Raw genomic sequence first — 18385 nt, 5'->3', positions numbered from 1 at the left:
ATAACTCGCATCTTAAAAAATTTTTTCCTAATATCCAATCTAAATCTACCCCCCTCTATTTTAAAACCATTACCTCTCGTCCTATCGCAACAGGCCCTGCTGAACAGCCTCTCTCCATCTTTCCTGTAGGCCCCCTTGAGGTACTGGAAGACCGCTATCAGGTCTCCCCGGAGCCTCCTCTTCTCCAGGCTGAACAGCCCCAACTCTCTCAGCCTGTCCTCATAAGAGAGGTGCTCCAGCCCTTTTATCATCTTCGTGGCCCTCCTCTGGACCTTCTCCTACTGGTCCATGTCCTTCTTGTGTTGGGGGCTCCAGAACTGGACACAGTACTCCAGGTGGGGTCTCACCAGGGCAGAGTAGAGGGGGAGAATCCCCTCCCTCGACCTGCTGGCCACGCTTCTCTTGATGCAGCCCAGGATGCGGTTGGCCTTCTGGGCTGCAAGGACACATTGCCAGCTCATGTTGAGCTTCTCGTCCACCAGCACTCCCAAGTCCTTCTCCTCAGGGCTGCTCTCCATCCATTCCCCGCCCATCCTGTATTTGTGCCTGGGATTGCCATGACCCAGGTGCAGGACCTTGCACTTGGCCTGGTTGAACTTCATGAGGTTGGCACGGGCCCACCTCTCCAGCCTGTCAAGGTCCCTCTGAATGGCATCCCTCCCTTCCAGCGTGTCGACGGCACCACACAGCTTGGTGTCATCGGCCAACTTGCTGAGGGTGCACTCTATCCCACTGTCCATATCGCCGACAAAGATGTTGAAGAGGGCCGGGCCCAGCACGGACCCCTGAGGGACGCCACTGGTGACCGGTCTCCACATGGACATTGAGCCGTTGACCACCACTCTCTGAGTGCTGCCATCCAGCCAACTCCTTATCCACCGAGTGGTCCGTCCATCAAACCCATGTCTCTCCAGTTTAGAGAGAAGGATGTCGTGTGGGACAGTGTCAAAAGCTTTGCCCAAGTCCAGGTAGATGATGTCAGTTGCTCGTCCCTTGTCCACCGTAAGCACGGGGAACACCCCAGAAGTCCCTTTACCCTGGCTTTGGCTGAGATTGAGCAAGCATCCTTGTATTTGCGGTCTCCAAAGGTATTTTAGCCTCAGGGCTTTGCATAAATGAAAAACTGTTGCACGCGGGAGTTCATCAGGGAGGGTTCCTCTTGCTTCTAGGACACCTAGCAATGAATCATAGAATCTTAGAATGGTTTGGGTTGGAAGGGACCTTCAAAGGTCATCTAGTCCAACCCCCCTGCAAGGAGCAGGGACATCCCTGACTAGATCAGGTTGCTAAATACTGGTGACATTTCATGACAGACTGTGCCATGCCACCTGACAGAGCACCCTCCTCTCTGGGAGACAGTGCTCCATCTTTGCCTCAGCTGGTTGGGCTGAGGGCCCTACTTAGGGTCCAAAATGTTTGGTTCTCCCAAGGATTGTTTCACCAAGTGAGGCATTGTCTTCGGGACTGCTCTGGGTGTTTGAGGAAGCTACACAAGCTCCACGGGGAGATGATGGCTTTTAATCTGCTTTGAGCAAATAGTGGATCCACCCATCACCAGCATGCTTTGGTGGTCCAAATGTCTCATTAAACAGCCTTGCCCCCTTCCATCTGTGATGAGGTCTGGGGTCAGTATACTGAGCTTTCTGTGCTGCCCTAAACTGATCAGCTCCCTCACTTGTGTTCACCAAAGCGGTGCTGAACGCTGCTGCCCTGCTATGGTTTGTTGCTGCCCCATGAAGTGGGATCCTCCCCACCACGCTCGTTTCCACCGTTGGTTTCCCCGGCGCTCCGGGCAGCTCTGGTGTAGGAGGGAGGTAAAGGGAGTAACCGCAGGCCTTGCCTCGGGGCAGTCTGGCGTTGCACACGCGTGACTCACTCCTCGGGGTGTGTGCAGCTGGATCAGCCACCCTGGCTGCAAGGAGCCCCGGCCCGGCCCCGCCCCGCCTGTGGAAGCCCCTGTCCCCCGCCCCGGGGCGGGGAGCGGGCGGCCGGACCGGCCAGGCGAGTCGAGGCTGAGTTACGGCGGGGCCGCGCTGCCCGGACCGGCTCCATGGCGCTCAGCGTCGGCGTCCGCCGCCTCTCCCGGCTGCCGGGCCGCGGCGAGCGGCAGGTGCAGCTCAGCTTCCGAGGTGAGCCCGGGGCGGGGGCTGCCGGGGCGGGGGCTGCGGGGCCGCCCCGCCGGCGCCTCACGCCCCCCTCTCTCCTTCCCAAGGCTTCACCCAGAAGACGAGGAAGATCCGCTGCGGCGCGGAAGCCGTTTTCGGGGAGGTGAGGGCAAACCGGCGTGTCCGTGGGACGGGGACGGCAGTGGCTCGGCCGGTGCCTCGGAGTGGGGGATGGCTGGGGAGCCTTCCTCCCAGTGCCCAGCTTCACCGTCTCGTCACCGACGTCTGTGAAGGCCCAGCCGCGCCGGGCTGGCGGGCGCTTCCCGTGACTCGTCACCCGTCCCGTTCGGATAAAGAGGGGCCCGAGGGGAGGGGGGAGGGGCCTGAGCCTGGGGGCTCCCTCTTCTCCCCGAGCGCCTCTGTCCCGCCCGTGCCCCGTCGCACCCCACGACCTGCCAGCCCGGGGACCTCAGTAGGCACCAGCATCCTCCTCTCCCAAGGCAGTCAGGCTCTGTCTGCTTCAGCGGCCGACCTGCGGCTCTGTGCTGCTGGAGGGGCTCCCTCTCCCCTCCATCCCCACACGCGGGGTCTGCCCTGGCCGGCTGGAAAGCCACTTCCCACTGCAATGGCTTTTTGGCGCGCTCGTCTGTGTGGTCACCTTGCAGAGGAGACCAGCCCACTAGCGAACGTGGGAAAGCAGGGCTGGGAATGACTCTCCATCTCTTCCTGCTCTGTTTGTTTGCAGCTCTTTTGCTGGCCTCACTATGGGAAGCCTGTCATGGGAGAGATGCTGCTCGTTAAGGTTTACAACTGCAGCAAGGTTTTCAGTAACAGGTAGGTCCTTTGGTTGTTGAGTGACCAGCAGAGGTGGGGGGAAGAGGCATCCTGGGCTTTAAATTTTCTATTGGGAGTAGAAAATGTTTATTGGAAATTTGACGGAAGGAAGATGAGCAGGATACAAGTTATAGAAGAGGAATGGAGCTGGTTGTTCTGGTGGGGCAGCAGTCCTGTATGCATTAAATTAAATAAGGGGAATGATTTCATTGTGCCAGCAGTAGCAAAGACCACTGAAAGATCCAGGTCAGACCCCTAAGTGGGACAAAGGTAAAATAGGGCCCTATAAAGTAGAGCTGCAAGGGCAGATATTGCAGCAGAGCAGGGACCTGCTCTCACCCCGTAGATCCATATAGTGACCGTGACTATGCTGCACCCAAATTCAACATGCCTATCAGCAGGGAAAAGCCCGGCACCCGTGGTAGCATGGTTTAACCTTCAAAAAAGAAGCAATTTAGATTTAAAGGATCAACTAGAACTGAAAATGCTTCTAGGCGTCACGGACGCAATACAGTGTGAACTTAACAGCTGTTCTAGCAGGTGTAAAACGCTTCAGGGAAACCCAGGAGCAGAAGTGACAGACTGAGTGGTGGTGGTGGAGCAAGCAGAGAGTGGAGGCACGCCCTCCCAGGACACGTAAAACATAAGGATGCAGGGAAGGGTGCCAGCTCCGATAAGTGAAATGTAAGAACTAAAGGAAAATCAACAGGAACAATTTTCTAGAGGCAGCTAGTAATGCAAACCTTTTCAAAGCCATCACAAGGCTGCCAAAGAGGGTGTGGAGGAAACAGCGGAGTACAGCACATGTGAGACACGTAAAGATAAAGCAAGAGCAGAAAGCCGGCTGAACTTTGTGTCACTGTTTACTGGATGCTTTCCTTATGGGAGCTGGATCAGAGGAATTGTCTCCAACTGAAATGTCAATAGAAATGGCTATAGGACAAACAGATACAACAAACAGTAACAAATCACCAGGACCTGGTGGCACTGAGCAAAGGAGTCCAACAGGAGACGGCTGGACTGGCACTGTCAGTGTCTGTCCGCACACCTCTGCAGCCAGGGAGCAGAGTAACGGCACGTGACAGACAGTACAACTTAAAAGCAGTTGGTCAGTGCACTGGAATGGTAAAAAAATAAATAGAAAGACAGTGTGGAAGGACAGAAGGGAATAATCTGTTACACCACTGTATGATGTCTGGAATTCTGCATGTACAGCCTTTCTGTGGAAGCAACACTGAGCTGGAAAGCTGGAGAGGAGAGGGATGAGCAGAGAGACTCCTTCCTTGGGGGGTAGAAGACTGGGCAGGCTCTGCATCTCAGAGAAGAGGGAACTGAGAGGGGATACTGAGAGATCAGCCCCTCGCAGCTGAAATGGAGGTGACTGGGGAACGATTTCTCCTGTCTTGGTCCCAGGCAGGCAGTGAAACGTGCTGGTGGGATGTTCAGCAGGAAGCTCTGCTTCATGCAGGGCTTAGCTCAGCTGCTGGCAGAGGTGGCATCGGTAGGTGGAGGCCAGCATACAAACAGGCTCTGGACAGCAGCAACATGAGGTGGGGTTGGGGCTGACTGTGACCCCACATGCATTACGGCCGCTTGCAGGGAGCCAAATGACCCTTCCCCAGGGGGAAGCCCCTTTGGAGTAGGTACATTTTGGCCTACCTTACTGCAGATGTCCCCATGGCCATGGCTTTATGTTCTATTTCTGTATTTCCTTGTGTGGAGACTCTAATTCCAGGTTTTGTCTGGGAAGAATCACCTCAGCTCTGCTGGGTCCCCAAACACAGGCTGGCTCCTGTGAAGTCTGGCTCTGTTGAACGGGAGAGCTCACTCGTTCTTGGTGGGACTGAGTCTGCGCAAGCCTTTAACCATCAATGGCAGCTTGGCTCCCTGGGCATGACTGGTGTGGAGGCACGACCTGCTGCAGGGCCAGTGGATCTTGGGTATTTTGGATAGCTTGGGTATTTTGGCTGCCAGACTCCCTGTGGAAAGCAGTGTGGCGGCTGGCTGCCTTCACTGCAGCCCAGAGGGGCTGTGAGCCGGAGAGCAGAGATCCTGGTACGCTCTTGCCCCAGGTACCAATGCTACGGTACAGTACTGCTGCAGCCTCTGGTTTTGTTCCAGGCTTCTCGGTACCCTCGTCCTCAGTCTTCAGCACCTAATGACATCCGGGCGGCTTATCCTCCGGGAGGCCCTCATCGACAAGAATCACACAGTCACTGGTGTAAGTCCTTAGTGGGTGGCCTGGCCATCAGCAATCAAGAAGGCTTTGTGGGAAACCTCATGTGGCGCTTCCCGGGGCTAAGGGGGAGTGCAAGGGGCTGCTCTGAACCGGGGAGCGCTGCGGTGTTTGTGCCTTATCTGCACAGGGTGCAGCCCCTTAACACCCATCAGGTGGTTCCCGGAGCATCCAGAAGTGTGCAGGGTGGGCTGGGGGCCCTGGAGACCTGCTGAGGGACTCACTCCTCGGGTCTGGGTGATGGAGGTAGGAGGTGGTATTTTCTCTGCTTCCTGCACTGCGCTGCGTGGGCTTGGGCTGCTCCGGGATGCGAAGAAAAGGGAAGCTGATGGGATGAGGCTGAAGGTTGGCAGGTGTTGTAGTTTAGCTCCACTCAGGACCAAACTACGCAGTCTCTTGCTCACTCCCCCCACCCTCTGAGGGAACAGGGAGAGATCATATTACAAAAAAGGGTCGAGGTTTGAGATAAGGACAGGGAGAGATCCTTAAAGTTACCATTATGGGCAAAACAGACTCGACTTCGGGAAAACTGTTCGTTTATTATTAAAACCAAAGCAGGATAATGAGAAAGAGAACAAAGTAACTTCCCCCACCCCTCCCTCTTCCCAGGCTTCACATTATCTCTACCACCTTCCCCCACCTGAGCAGCACAGGGGGGAAGAGGGAATGGGGGTTACGGTCAGTTCATCACTTGTCACTTTATGCCGCTCCTTCCTCCTCGGGGGAAGAACTCCTCACATTCCTCCCCTGCTCCACCGTGGGGTCCCACCCATGGGCCACAGTCCTTCATGAAACTGCTCCAGCGTGGCTCATCTCTTCCATGGGGTGCAGTCCCTCCAGAACAGCTGCCCCAGCGGGCCCTCCACGGGCCACAGCCTCCTTCAGGCCTCCACCTGCCCCGGTGTGGGGTCCTCCCCGGGCTGCAGGGGGATCTCTGCTCCTGTGTGGGCCTCCCCGGGCTGCAGGGGGACAACCTGCTCCACCATGGTCGTCACCACAGGCTGCAGGGGAATCTTGGCCAGGAGCCGCATTACTCCTCCCCCTCCTTCTTCACTGACCTTGGCGTCTGCAGCCGTTCCTCTCACAAGAAAAATTCTTCACAGCAGGCTGGCAGATGCCTCTCAGGATCTCTTCACATTTCATCTCCTCTCCAATTCTTGCAGCCCGACTGGGCCGAGTTGAGCCCAGTCGGCTGCCCAGTGGGAGGCCAGAGGGTGAGGCCTGCAAGACTCGCGCCTCCCCCTTCTCTGCCCCTGCTCCAGTGTCTTCACATCTTCACCTTTTTTTTTTCCTTTTTTTTTCCTGTTTTCCCCTTCTTAAATACATTGTCACAGAGGCGTTATCAGGGAACATTCTGCTACCAATTGGCTTGGCCTTGGCCAGCAGCAAGTCCACCCTAGGCCCATCTGAGTCCATGGGACAAAGGGGAAACGTCCAGCAGCTTCTTATAGAAGCTGCCACTGTAACCCCGCCCCCCTCCCAGCAAAACCAACACAGCAGGATACCTTCAGACCCCTGGTGAGCTTTTGGGTTAGCACCAGCGCTAATCAGATGGCTTAACGATGTTCTGCGCAGCGCAGCGTGAGCAGCTCTGATGCCTGCCTGCCCCTCTGCTCTGCGCTGTGGGTCCCATTCCCCTCCTGCCCTGGCACCAGGGCTCACTGGGCCATTTGTGCCAGTGGAAAATGAACGTGAGCCGAAAACGAGCAGGTTCCTGCCAGCTGGGTGTATAGGCACAGTTCAGCAAGTGCTGGAGAACCAGGGCTCGGTGCCAGGGCTGCAGGCAGGGCTGGGTGGAGGCAAGGCGGAGGTAGACAGTCCTGTGATGTGCTGCGTCCCTGTTTGCCCTTCCCACAGGCAACCTGACTCGCCCTCGCTGTGGCGTGTGGCATGCAGCTCTGTGGCCACCAGACCACGAGCCTGAGTGGCACAGGCATGGCTTTCCCATGTTGCTGAGCTGCCCGGATCAGGGAGCAGGTCCGGGGAAACTGAGCATTTCCGGGATGACTTTTAGCCTGCTGCAGCTCAATGCTGCAGGTGGTCAAAGAACGTGTAGATGTGGCACTTCTGGACGTGGTTTAGTGGACATGGTGTTAGGTTGATAGTTGGACTTGATGATCTTGGAGGATTTTCCATCCTTAAAGATTTTATGATTCTATGATAATGCGTTAATGTTGGTGCCAGCAAAGAGACGGGGACTAGACTGACCCTTCAGCAGTGCTCTGTGCTGCCAGTGGTTTGAGGGGACCAAGCTACCGGCACTGGCAACACCATAAGGTCAGAGCTGCTCTGCAGCCCAGCCCTGTGCCCCCGTCTGCCTCTTCCCTTGTGCTAATGGCAGCATGCATGCTGATGAGCCGCTCCAACTGAAAACCAGCCGTGTTTGCTTTTGCTGGGTTGGTTTTTGCTTGTGCAGCCCTGGCTGCACAAGGGTTTCAAGAGACAGAAAGAGGGCAGGCAAGACTGGATGCCTGTCCAAGAGCAGCCTGAGACTCTCAGCTCAGCTGGGAAGAGACACATGCCCACAGGAGAGAGGCTGTTCCAACAGCTGCTCCTTTAGCAAAGTGGGAACAAAGCCCCTCCTGTTATTCTAAGTCCTGTTCTTCTCTGGGACTTGAGTTATTTGCACCCCTTTTTTTCTCCTAGTGGTTGGAAGTGGGGTTTTTTTGGAGCCTCAGCTCTTCACCCAGCTTCATCTCAGGCTTCTGCATCCATCCAGCCTTTGCAGCTGCCTTTCTCGGCAACTACTACTGCTTTCTTGGGCTGTATTTCTCCTGCTGGAAACACGTGTTTTCCAGGGACTGAGCTATGGACTCAGCTTGTACATCCTCTTCAGCCTATTGAGAGGTGACCTCCTTGGCTGTGATTTCAACCTCCACTAGGAAATTCTTGTGGTTTTTTTTTTGGTTTGAAACCAGGCTGGACAGGTTTTTTCAGGCCCGTGCTGGCTGCGCCCATACCCAGCGTGCCCTGTACCTCTCTGGCTGTCCTTCATCACTAACACTAAGTTGATGTCTCTTGTGACGCAGGCTCTGGGTGTGCTTATGGCTTCTGTGGTGTTTTGAACCAAGCTCTCGTGCCTAGGGATGCTCTGCCCGCTGCCTCCCACAGAGAGACTGCTCCAAACCCTTCTGCGTTAGTTTGCTTTCCTGCAGGGCTCTCCCCACTTTCCTTGTTAAAAGTGCCCAGAGACGACTCTCTGAGGCCTCTCCATGGTACATTTTAAATTTGGAAACTTCAGCCAGCTTTTATTCAGTCAGTCCTGGAGTTTGGGAAGCTGTAGGGGTGGGAGATTGGTTAACTTGAGCTTGTTGACAGAGACAGACAAAGAGAGTCTGGGTTTCTTGTGGGGCCACTTCCTTTCTCCTTCTTTCCACCAGTATCTCACTGCTTTTTCTCTTCCAAGCTCCCTTTCCCCTTTTCCATGACATTTCTGCAATTGTTTTGTGTCTGCCAAGCTCTCGGGCAGTTTTGTTTTCTGTTTGTAGATCTACATTGAGTTGGATTTACGCTACCAGCCTCCAGATGGCTCAGCTGGGTCTTGGGTTGAAGAGGACTTTGTCTATCAGATGAAAGACAGGTACTGAAATCCTGGGAGGAGCAAATCTCCAGGCAGCTTGTACAGCTGCCTTGGCCAGGGGCAGCCTTTGGGATGCAATCTAGCCTCATTGGCTCTCCACCTCTGGCCAGGCTGATGCAGGTCTTTTCTGCAGCAGCAATAAGTGAGCAGGGCTCTTGGAAAGAAAATACCTTGTCTTCACCAAGAGCCCGAGACTGCAACCACTCTCTGCACCCTGGGAATCCTTTTGGACTCGAGAGTGTTTCTGCAGCATTCCTGGTTGACGGGAGCAAGATGCCATTGTTGCAAAGGTGCAGAGAGCTTGGCTTTTGGTCCGTAGGCACCTTGCACACCAGTGGTGCCCAAAGCCAGGGGAGATGCAAGTGTCTGGGTGGGCAGGATGACAGGCAGCAGCAAGGTCTGGAAAGTGTTACTGCGAGAGTGCTGGAGACAAAGCAGCAAGCGCATAGGGTGAAGAGTGGAAAAGCATCACTTAGGAGGATGCTTGTGTCCCTGCCAGGAGCCAAGTAGGAGCATGGCTGTGGCACTGTTACTTAAATGCATCAGTGAACAACTGCAACGCTTGTTTTTTCAGTGTAGCATTTGTTTTTCTTACAGTTCGGAGACAATAATCCGCAATCCTGGATTTGAGGAGCTGGAGTAAGTAGCCATACTTGAGTGTATCAGCTCACCCTCCTGCATGGAGAGGAGAGCACAACCCGCTCGTCGGAACTGGTGATGTGGCACATGATGCGGAGGGGGCTTTGCAGGGCAGCTGAGGGGCCGAGAGCTAGTGAGCTGGACAGGAGGGCTGCCACACTGGGCAAGAAGCTGGCAAAAGGCCTGGAGACAGAGGAGGAAGAGGAAGAGGAGGAAGAAGATTTCTACGATGTGTCTGAGATGGAGGTCTCGGGCATTGTCTTCAGTCCTGTGAAGAGGTATCCATGGCGTGCTCTTGTCTCTTGCCCCTGCTTGGACCCTGGGGTGGAAAGTGCCAGCTCATGGAGTGATTTCTGGGGGAGTCCTACATCCATTGTCATTCTGCTTCTGCAAAATGTCAGAAACCTTCAATCTCAAATGGCCCTAAACAGGGACTGTAAGGGATTTGCTCGTTCCTGGGGCAAGGAGCCATTATTTGCCATTGCTTCCCTTGAGGGGGGCTTGCTCAGGTCCATGTAGATGAAGAGACTCACTCACCTGGGTTGTTTTTCTGTGCAGCCGCTCCAGACTTAGCTCCGCACGGGACCTCTTTGCCACCCCGACCCCACAGAGCTTCCAGGTACTGCAGCGTCGGCTGCGCATCCCTGCAGCTGTCTTCTGGCCCCGCAGCCAGTCCCTTGCTGTGGGCACCAACCCTAAGCTTCCCCAGTTGCCACATACCCTGACGAGGCCTCTAGCTTGAAGACACCTTCTTACTTTGTGTGGCTGCCCTGGGCAAGGTGTGAGATTCCCTGAATGGACTGCATCCATGCGTCCTCGCTCCAGCATTAGGCGGCCCAGAGCAGAATTTCTTTTTTGGGCAATGTAATTGGCTATGGATATACAGGAGAAGGAAATCGGCCTGGCAGCCACATGTGCCACTGCCAAACGCTGCCTCAGCAGAGATTTGGAGAGCGCCCAGCTCTGCCTGCCATCTTCCCCTTCTTCTGTTGCCTGGGCCCTCAGGGACATCTGTGGGACATGACTGGGGGCGGAGGGCTGCTGCAGGGTCTTTCTTGGAGATCCTGGGAGGCTGGTATGAAGCTGTGGCTCTGGCTGATGCTCTGACATCAGATTTATTTGAAACCACTGTGAAGTTTGGAAACAGAGTTCAGTCCCATCTTTTGCCCTGCATATTTCAGAGCAAGTTTCCCAGCCTGGCTGTGGATTTAAATCAATTCCTGGTTCTAAGTAAATGTGGACTCACATTTGGGTCTTCCGCTTTTCACGGCTGAGTCGTAGAATCATAGAATCAAAAAAACAGTTTGGGTTGGAAGGGACCTTTAAAGGCCACCCAGTCCAACACCCCCCATCAAGGAGCAGGGACTTCTCCAACTGGATCAGGGTCCTATCCACCAAGCAGGAAGCTTTTGTCAGGGGTGGAATTTCCTGCCATCCTTTTCTTGAAGCTATCGTTCTTCACCTTGACAACTGCCTAGGTGCTTGTAGTGAGAGCAAATGTGAGAACATTTCTCCCGTGTCTTAGACCCGTAACCAGTCACAGCAAATGAGACAGCCACATTCCAGTCTTTACAATGGTGTCCACTTCAGTAGCATTCAAAGGGAATTATTGCCAGAGGAAAGAAAGAGCATCTTTTCCAAGATGCTCTGTGGACCCCACCATGTGGGAGCAGTGGGTTTGCATCTGCATGGCAGGAACTGAGTGGAGACAGTGCTGCTGGGTGGACTGTGCCGCTAGGGAGAGATTTAACACTTAATATCCTGGCTTGTCTGAAAGAAACAAATATCTCAAATACCATTTTGGTTTGTCCTGGCTATAGCAGATTTCAGCAGCCATGCTCTTGCCTCCCCCAAGCATTCACCTGTGCTGTGAGAGGGCCCTGCACACTTGCCTACTGGTACTGTTGAAACAACCTCAAGGTGGAGCTGGAAACAAGGAGAGTACTGATTCGAGGATTTTCTTCCACATTTTCTCAGGTTGGGATTAATATCATTGAAGCGCAGAAGCTGGTGGGGGTGAACATTAACCCCTTTGTGGTAGTCAAGGTTGGAGAAGAGAAGAGGCACACGGCGACACAGAAGTCAACAAACTGCCCCTTCTACAACGAAGTATGTGATATCAACAGAGGCTTTGTCCTTGCCTTACAAGTGTCCTAAGTGGCTGGGGCCACCCTCGCAGGGGATACTCGGGATGTGACTGCTCTCGGGCAGAGTGGTTTGTGGGGCCGTGTTGGGAGTCTGGGGCTCAGCTGTCATGCTCTTCTCTTTCAGTATTTTTTGTTCGAATTCCATGAGCCAAAGGACACTTTATTCCACAGACTCATAGAGATCTCGGTGAGTTTGTCCTCTTTATCCTTCGTTGATAATGGGTACAGCCCAATGCTTCTGCTTGTGGATACTGGGAGTGATGGGCAAAGTAAAGGTACCAGTACCAGGCAGATTTTCCAGCCAAAGGCATCTGTCCTGCAGAAAGACCAGAGGAGCTTCTTGCAGCCACAGTGGGGCAAATACTTGGCCCCACTGTGAGCCCGCACTGGCCAGTGCTGCCTTCCCACCTCCTCTGCGTCAGGATTTCTCTGCATGTAGTGACTGAAGTGAGGCCTCTGGGGCAGCTTCTTAGAACAGAATAGTTTGGGTTGGAAGGGACCTTTAAAGGTTATCTAGTCCATCTTGCCCATTGCCTTGCCGCTCTGCTGTTTTGGGGGTGATTCCCTGCTGCCCCTTACCCTGGAGCCTCATCCTGCAGGTTGTGGAGGTGAATGGTGTGAGAGGAGCTCAGCAGTGATTTGTGCTTGTAGAAAAGCTCAGGAAGACAGAGAACAGTCTTCAAAAATCCCCTGGCCCAAAGCACAGGGGCTTCTTCAAAGTGCAGGGCCTTCTCCAAGTCATGGGGCTTTTCTGAAGATAGCTAAACCCAGCCAGCACCTCCTTTGCCACACGATCTCCAGCGCTTTTCGTGTGAAAGGCTGCATGTCTCTTCTACTGGTGCGAGTTCAACAAGCACTGAGCAAGGCTCGGGTTTTGGGAGAGACATTAGCCTGGTGGGGGCATTGCTCTGCCCTGACCCAGAAGGATGTGGATGTAGGACTCTCTGCGGCAAAGCAGGTCTGCCCTTTGTCCATCATAGGGGTTTATCTTATCTGGGGCTGACAAAGGAAATTGGTTCCACATGAATTTGCCCTGGCCCGGGTTTGAGTGAGGGCTATGGGCTGGTGGGCTCTGTGGGAACGGTTTGTCCCAGGGCTAACTTGGACGGGTCAATGTGCGTGAGGAGCTTGCAACTACTGCCTGAGCTGTGCATTGGAATGGGCATCTCTTAGCAGTCCTGTCCTCAGAGATGTCTGGATGTGTCACCTGGCTGCCCACATCTCTTGGTGCTCAGGGGTATTTGCGCTGTCTGCAGGTTTTTCACTCAGAGAAGATACCGTTCCTGGGAACGTGTATAGGAACATTCAAGATGGACATTGTGACAGTGTACAGCCAGCCAGGTATGTGTACCTGCTCCCTGGCCCCGGCTTTGTCTGAAACTGATGTTTCCTTCGTACTCTGCTGGGTGTAGTGAGGGCCTTGTCTTTAAAGCACTTAGTTCACATGAGGGCCAGCACGCACTTTTCCTCCCAGCTGTCTGAGGGCTGGTGAGGTCTCCTGCACCTTCAGAGGCAGGGTCAGGGCGGTCTTTGTGCAGATGTAGTTGGGATGTGAAACAGTAACTTGGGCTCTCAACAAGGAACTCCTTCCCTTCTCTCTCAGATCACAGGTTTTTCCAGAAGTGGGCTGTTATCAGTGACCCCACAGACACCCGGGCAGGCGTGAAAGGCTTTGTGAAGTGCAACATCTCCGTCACTGCACGCGGGGATGTGGTGGGATCCTTTCCTACATCCTCTGGCAGCCGGGATGAGGACATTGAAAGGTAGATGCATTGCAGTCTTGCCTGGCCCTGAGGAAAACAGTCATGTTGCTCTTCACAGTACCTTTTTTTTGCCCCATTTTTCCCCTCTTCTGATGGGGAAAGACCCAGGGAAAGAGACTTGTGGTGGGGCAGAATCCAAACTTCCTGCCAGTCAGGGCATTTCCCAGCATCATGTTTCCTGGGCTCCAGGAGAGAGCCAGAACATGACTTTGTCTTTCAGAAACCTGCTGCTGCCGAAAAGAGTCCCTGCAGAGAGACCCTGGGCGAGGGTCTGCATCAAGCTGTATCGTGCTGAGGGCCTGCCCAGCATGAGCGCGGGCCTCATGGGTGGTTTCTCCAAGATCATAGGGGAGACAAAAGTCTTTATTGACCCATATGTGCAGGTCTCATTCTGCGGGCAGCAGGTGAGTCTGCTGGGGGGGGGGGTCTGTGTGGGGTCAGGCTGATCTGATCTGTGTGGGCTTGGCTGTACAGCAGCATGCATTGGGCTGGTGCTGCCAGGAGTCTCTGTGGGGCACAGCAACCCCACTGGAAACAGACTGGGAGAGCCCAAGTCTTGCTGTCTTTGGCCATGGCCTGAGACACGTGGCTGTGGAGGTGCAGTGTCTGGATAAGAAGGCTTTTTTGGGAATTTTGTCTCTGCAGAGAGCTGTGTGAGGGACAGCCCTGACCCTGAGCACAACCACTGGCTGTGCAGGCAGAGATTTCATATCCTTAAATGCAGGGAGAGGGTCAAATAAATCCTGGAGCAGAAGTCCTCTGTGGCAAGCTGGACTCAGCCTGACACCCTTGGGAGATTTACTGAGCTAATGGTCCTTTTCTTGCACTCAAGACCAGGGTTTCTGCTCCTGTGATAGCCGTTAAGATGAGAATCGGTCCCTTGGCAGCCTGGTGGGACTGGGGGTGCTCCCAGGGGATGCTGTGACACCTCAGGGTCTGATGCTGCTGCCCACTTGCTTCTAGTGTTTCCCTTGGCTGTGCAGGGCATGGCCAGGGCCTCGGGATAGCCTGCCTTGATGAAGCAGAGAGCCGCTGCTGGGACAGGGGCAGGAGCAGGGACACTGCCACCTCCAGAGCCTGCCCAGCACCATCTGCAGGCAGGACAGGAGACCATGCTGTTCCCAGAGAGGCTCTGAGGTATCCCTTGCTCTGTCCGCTGACTGGGACTGTGTTACTTTCACATTTTCTCCTTCCCAGGGGGAAACATCACTAGAGACCAACACCACCGAGCCCGAGTGGAACGAGCAGATCAGCTTCATTGAGATGTTCCCGCCTCTGGCCAGGAAGATAAAAGTCCAGGTGCTGGATGATGCCAATGTTGGTGACGTGGCCATTGCTACACACTACATAGACCTGCAGCAGATCTCAGACCCTGGCAGGAATGGTGAGACCTGGCACAGCTACCCCCCAGGCAGGGTGCCCCTGTGCCATACACCCTCAGCTTGACCATAGAATCATAGAATCTTTAAGGTTGGAAAAGACCTCCAAGATCATCAAGTCCAACCATCAATCTAACACCACCATGTCCACTAAACCATGTCCAGAAGTGCCACGTCTATGTGTTTTTTTAACACCTCTAGGGATGATGACTCCACCACTTCCCTGGGCAGCCTGTTCCAGTGCCTGACCACTCTTTCAGTGAAGAATTTTTTCCTAATATCCAATCTAAACCTCCCCTGCCACAACTTGAGGCCATTTCCCCTCGTCCTAACACTAGTTACTTGGGCCCTGGTGGTCTCCTGGAGGTGGGAAGCAGGAGTGGCTGAGAGACGCTCACATCCCTGGGTCCTGGGCTATCTTCCTGGGGGAAGGTCTTTCTGCAGCAGTGCCCTGTGGTGTAATTAGACCCTGTCCCTGTTGCTGCAGGCTTTAACCCCACATTTGGCCCAGCCTGGGTGAACCTGTATGGCTCCCCCCAGAACTCAGCTCTGCTGGACATCCACAAGGACCTCAACGAGGGCATGGGTGAGGGGATCTTCTACCGTGGGCGCATCCTCATGGCCATCACAGTGGAGATCTTCAGCAGCCCCAGCGTGACAGAGAGGAAGCTCGGGGACAAGACAAAAGGTGCCCTAAGCAAACTGAAGCTGAAGAAGAAAAGTAGGAAATTCAAGGAGAAAGCCAAAGAACTGAGCCGGCTGCAGGGAGAGGAGGAGGCTGGGGCCTCTCAGGTGGCTGAGCAGCCTGAGGAGGTCACTGTGGACGTGGAAGAGCTTCATCCACTCCCTGAGGTGAGTTCTGTCATGCTGATGTGCCTGACCCATGCCAGCCTGCGGCATGCACAGGCCTCATGGGGAAGAGGCAGTGGGATCACTTGCTGGTGTAACAGTGCTGGAGCAAACCCAGCCTGCCCCAAAACTGCCTCCCACACTAAGGTTGGAGCATCCCCACTTGTGCTGCCTGCCTGGTGCAGGGAAGACTCTCAGGCGGGTGTTACTCCCACCTGCCTTTGAGTGTGTACTTTTTCTTCCCTGCAGCCAGGGAGCTGTTAGCTGGCTCTGAGTTTCCACTTTGCCTGGGAAAGGCAGGCAAGATGCAGCTGTGTTGATACAATAGCCATCCCTTAGCCTACAAACATTCAGTGGCTTCACACAGGCATGAGCCAAAGCCATGGCTCTGCAGCAACCCCTTGGGCTTTGCAAGAAAACTTATCCTGTGTCTGCCAGCCTGGTGAAGGTGACCTCAGCAGCATCCTGCTGATGTCCCTTGGGAGGGCTGGCAAGCAGCAGTCGTGCCCTGGCACTCTCTGAGTCTCTGCTAAGGCGATATTTTGGCACACAAAGCTCTCAGGCTGATTTAGAATTATAGAATCACAGAATGGTTTGGGTTGGGAGGGACCATTGAAGGGCACCCAGTGCAACCCCCCTGCAGTGAGCAGGGACATCTCCAACCGAATCAGGTTGCTGAGAGCCCCGGCCAACCTGGCCTGGAATGTTTCCAGGGATGGGGCATCCACCCCCTCTCTGGGCAACCTGGGCCAGTGCTCCACCCCACCTCACTGTAAAAAAAAATTTTATTGTGAAAATTTTTATTGTAAAAATTGTTAATAATTTTTTTTTTGTTTTCGTCTCCTTGCTCAGAACGCACTGGGGAGGAAGGAGGAATTCCTCCTCTTCGCTGCTTTCTTTGAAGCCACCATGATGGACTCCTCTCTCGGCTCCAAGCCTGTCAGCTTTGAAGTCTCTATAGGTGGGTATTCCCCAGGGCCCTGTGTCCAGAAACTATGAGAACAGTGCGCATCTCCCTCTGACAGCTCAGGTCAGCACTGCGGTCCTAAGGTGCCAGCCCTTGCACAGCTCATGCCTCAGAAACAGAACTCAGGAAGGACAAAGGATGAGGCTGGGGAGTGCGCACAGCACTTTAATTACCTTAAAAGTCTGGATGCTGTCCTGTGAGATTGGAGATTTGCAGTATGTGTCTGAACTGCCTCTTTAGGGAAGTAGGAGTGAGAAGAGATAGAAGGGTTTGGGGGCAAGAGAAGGAAGCAAAGGAGGGGAAGCTGGGATACTGGGGTTGGCTGTGTGGTGCTGAGGGGCTGTGGCAGAGGATGGGTAAACAATGGCAGGAGAGCAGGTCCAAGTCCCTGCCTGCTAAGCTGAGTGGATGGAGATGCTTGGTGCTGAGAAGTCTTCCTGAGTTACTGCTGCTGACCCCAGTATAGGGGTCTAGATGACATCTAGCAGGCACTTTGTGGAACTTGGAAGGCATGCACAAAGACTTTCTTGCAATTGCCCAGCTCCATCTCAGACCTCCTGGTTGTCCATGTAATGCTCTGATGGTTGGATGCTACTGAACAGCTAGTTCCAAAAGCAGTGCATGCCCACGTGTTTCTCTTGGCTGGGTGACTGCACTCTGATTTTGCAACCTAGTAGACTTGTTTAGCAGTGATCCCACTTGTCTGTTTACTGTCTAATGCTTAATTTCAAGGAAACTATGGCAAAGCTGAAGAGATTGTGACCAAAGTATGGAGAAAAGTGGAAAAGGGAGAAGTGAAAGAAGAAAAGCAGCCTTTGCTGGACCCTGGTTCAGATGGTGAGCTGGATGTTGAAGTCCTGGCCCCAGCTTCAGCAGCACTGAACAAGTCGGTGACGAAGAGCCAGAGACCAGAGCCCATGGAATATGACAGGTGAGTCTTTGTCATCCTTCTTTCCCACCTGCCCTGGGGTGCCCCAGCTTCCCAGATTGGTTATTCCAGATGTTATTAGAGGTCTGTTCAGCAATGCGAGTACTGTGCGGGTGTTTCTCCTCTTTGCAACCCTGCAGCTTGCCATGGCGTAACTGGCCACCATTGCCCGTTAGTCCTACAGGCCCTTTGATGTCCACCTGATATGTGCAGGTGGCCAAGGACAGGGTCCCAGGGAAACTATGACTCATCAATAACAGCAGTCCCTTTTCTAGTTAATGAGCAGCATCCTGAGGGCTTGAATCCAGTGAGGAGGAAGCAGGGGAGTGCTCTAGCACATGCTGTCTAATGTTGGGCAAACGAGGCACATGCACAAGCTCTTCTGATGGTTTGTTTGCTCTGGGAATGCTGCCTGCTTTGTCCCACAGGCCTGGCAATGTCTTAGTGTTGGTGTTGTGAGCCCTGTGTCGTCTACTACTCAGTCCCATAGCAGCAAGAAATCTCAGCAGCGTCCCATCAGCCTCATTCATTTGGGCATGTGCTGCTCCCTCTGCTACAAACCCTGTGCGCTAGCTTGGGATGCCAAAGGACAGATCCAGCAGCTTGCATCCATATCCATGGTGCAGGGTCCAAAACAATCAGTTCTCGGGTGTGCAAGCGCTGCATTGTGATGTGGCATGTGCTTTCTGCAAACAGCAGCTGTAACCTTCTATGCCTGCTGCCCTTAGGTCATACAGCTGCCTGCCCATGATGCATGAGAAACCCTGCGTGTACTTGTGGAGCTACTGGGAGGATCACACCTGGAGACTCTGCATTTCCAACTGGATTGTCAAGCTGGCAGAGCGCCTGGTAGCGTGTTCGGGATGTCTTTTTGTGGCACAGTGCTTCCTGGTGTGCTTTCCTTGTAGCACATGCAGTTGCTCTGTGAGACATTTGCCTTAAAAATCCTCACACCCTC

General features: G+C 54.0%; 1 protein-coding gene across 3 annotated transcripts in view; it reads left to right on the top strand.

Annotated features, from left to right (window-relative positions):
* The first annotated feature begins 2035 nt into the window (after positions 1-2035).
* The window catches only part of LOC104478759 (fer-1-like protein 4), a 40862-nt gene continuing 24512 nt past the window's right edge, over positions 2036-18385 (top strand). For all 3 annotated transcript variants that reach the window (XM_086760529.1, XM_086760528.1, XM_086760527.1), the window contains exons 1-18: positions 2036-2129; positions 2213-2268; positions 2851-2939; positions 5061-5160; positions 8664-8755; positions 9353-9394; positions 9505-9672; positions 9953-10013; positions 11372-11503; positions 11666-11728; positions 12798-12882; positions 13145-13304; positions 13525-13708; positions 14502-14688; positions 15171-15535; positions 16385-16493; positions 17232-17430; positions 18156-18276. In XM_086760529.1, coding sequence (XP_086616655.1) covers positions 2051-2129; positions 2213-2268; positions 2851-2939; positions 5061-5160; positions 8664-8755; positions 9353-9394; positions 9505-9672; positions 9953-10013; positions 11372-11503; positions 11666-11728; positions 12798-12882; positions 13145-13304; positions 13525-13708; positions 14502-14688; positions 15171-15535; positions 16385-16493; positions 17232-17430; positions 18156-18276 — 2292 coding nt within the window. In that variant the 5' untranslated portion in view covers positions 2036-2050. The remainder of the gene's footprint in view (positions 2130-2212; positions 2269-2850; positions 2940-5060; positions 5161-8663; positions 8756-9352; positions 9395-9504; positions 9673-9952; positions 10014-11371; positions 11504-11665; positions 11729-12797; positions 12883-13144; positions 13305-13524; positions 13709-14501; positions 14689-15170; positions 15536-16384; positions 16494-17231; positions 17431-18155; positions 18277-18385) is intronic.

This window comes from Chlamydotis macqueenii, chromosome 16, assembly GCF_036417535.1.
Source record: "Chlamydotis macqueenii isolate bChlMac1 chromosome 16, bChlMac1.mat, whole genome shotgun sequence".
NCBI lineage: Eukaryota > Metazoa > Chordata > Aves > Otidiformes > Otididae > Chlamydotis > Chlamydotis macqueenii.
This window is presented reverse-complemented; position numbering and strand designations above follow the sequence as displayed.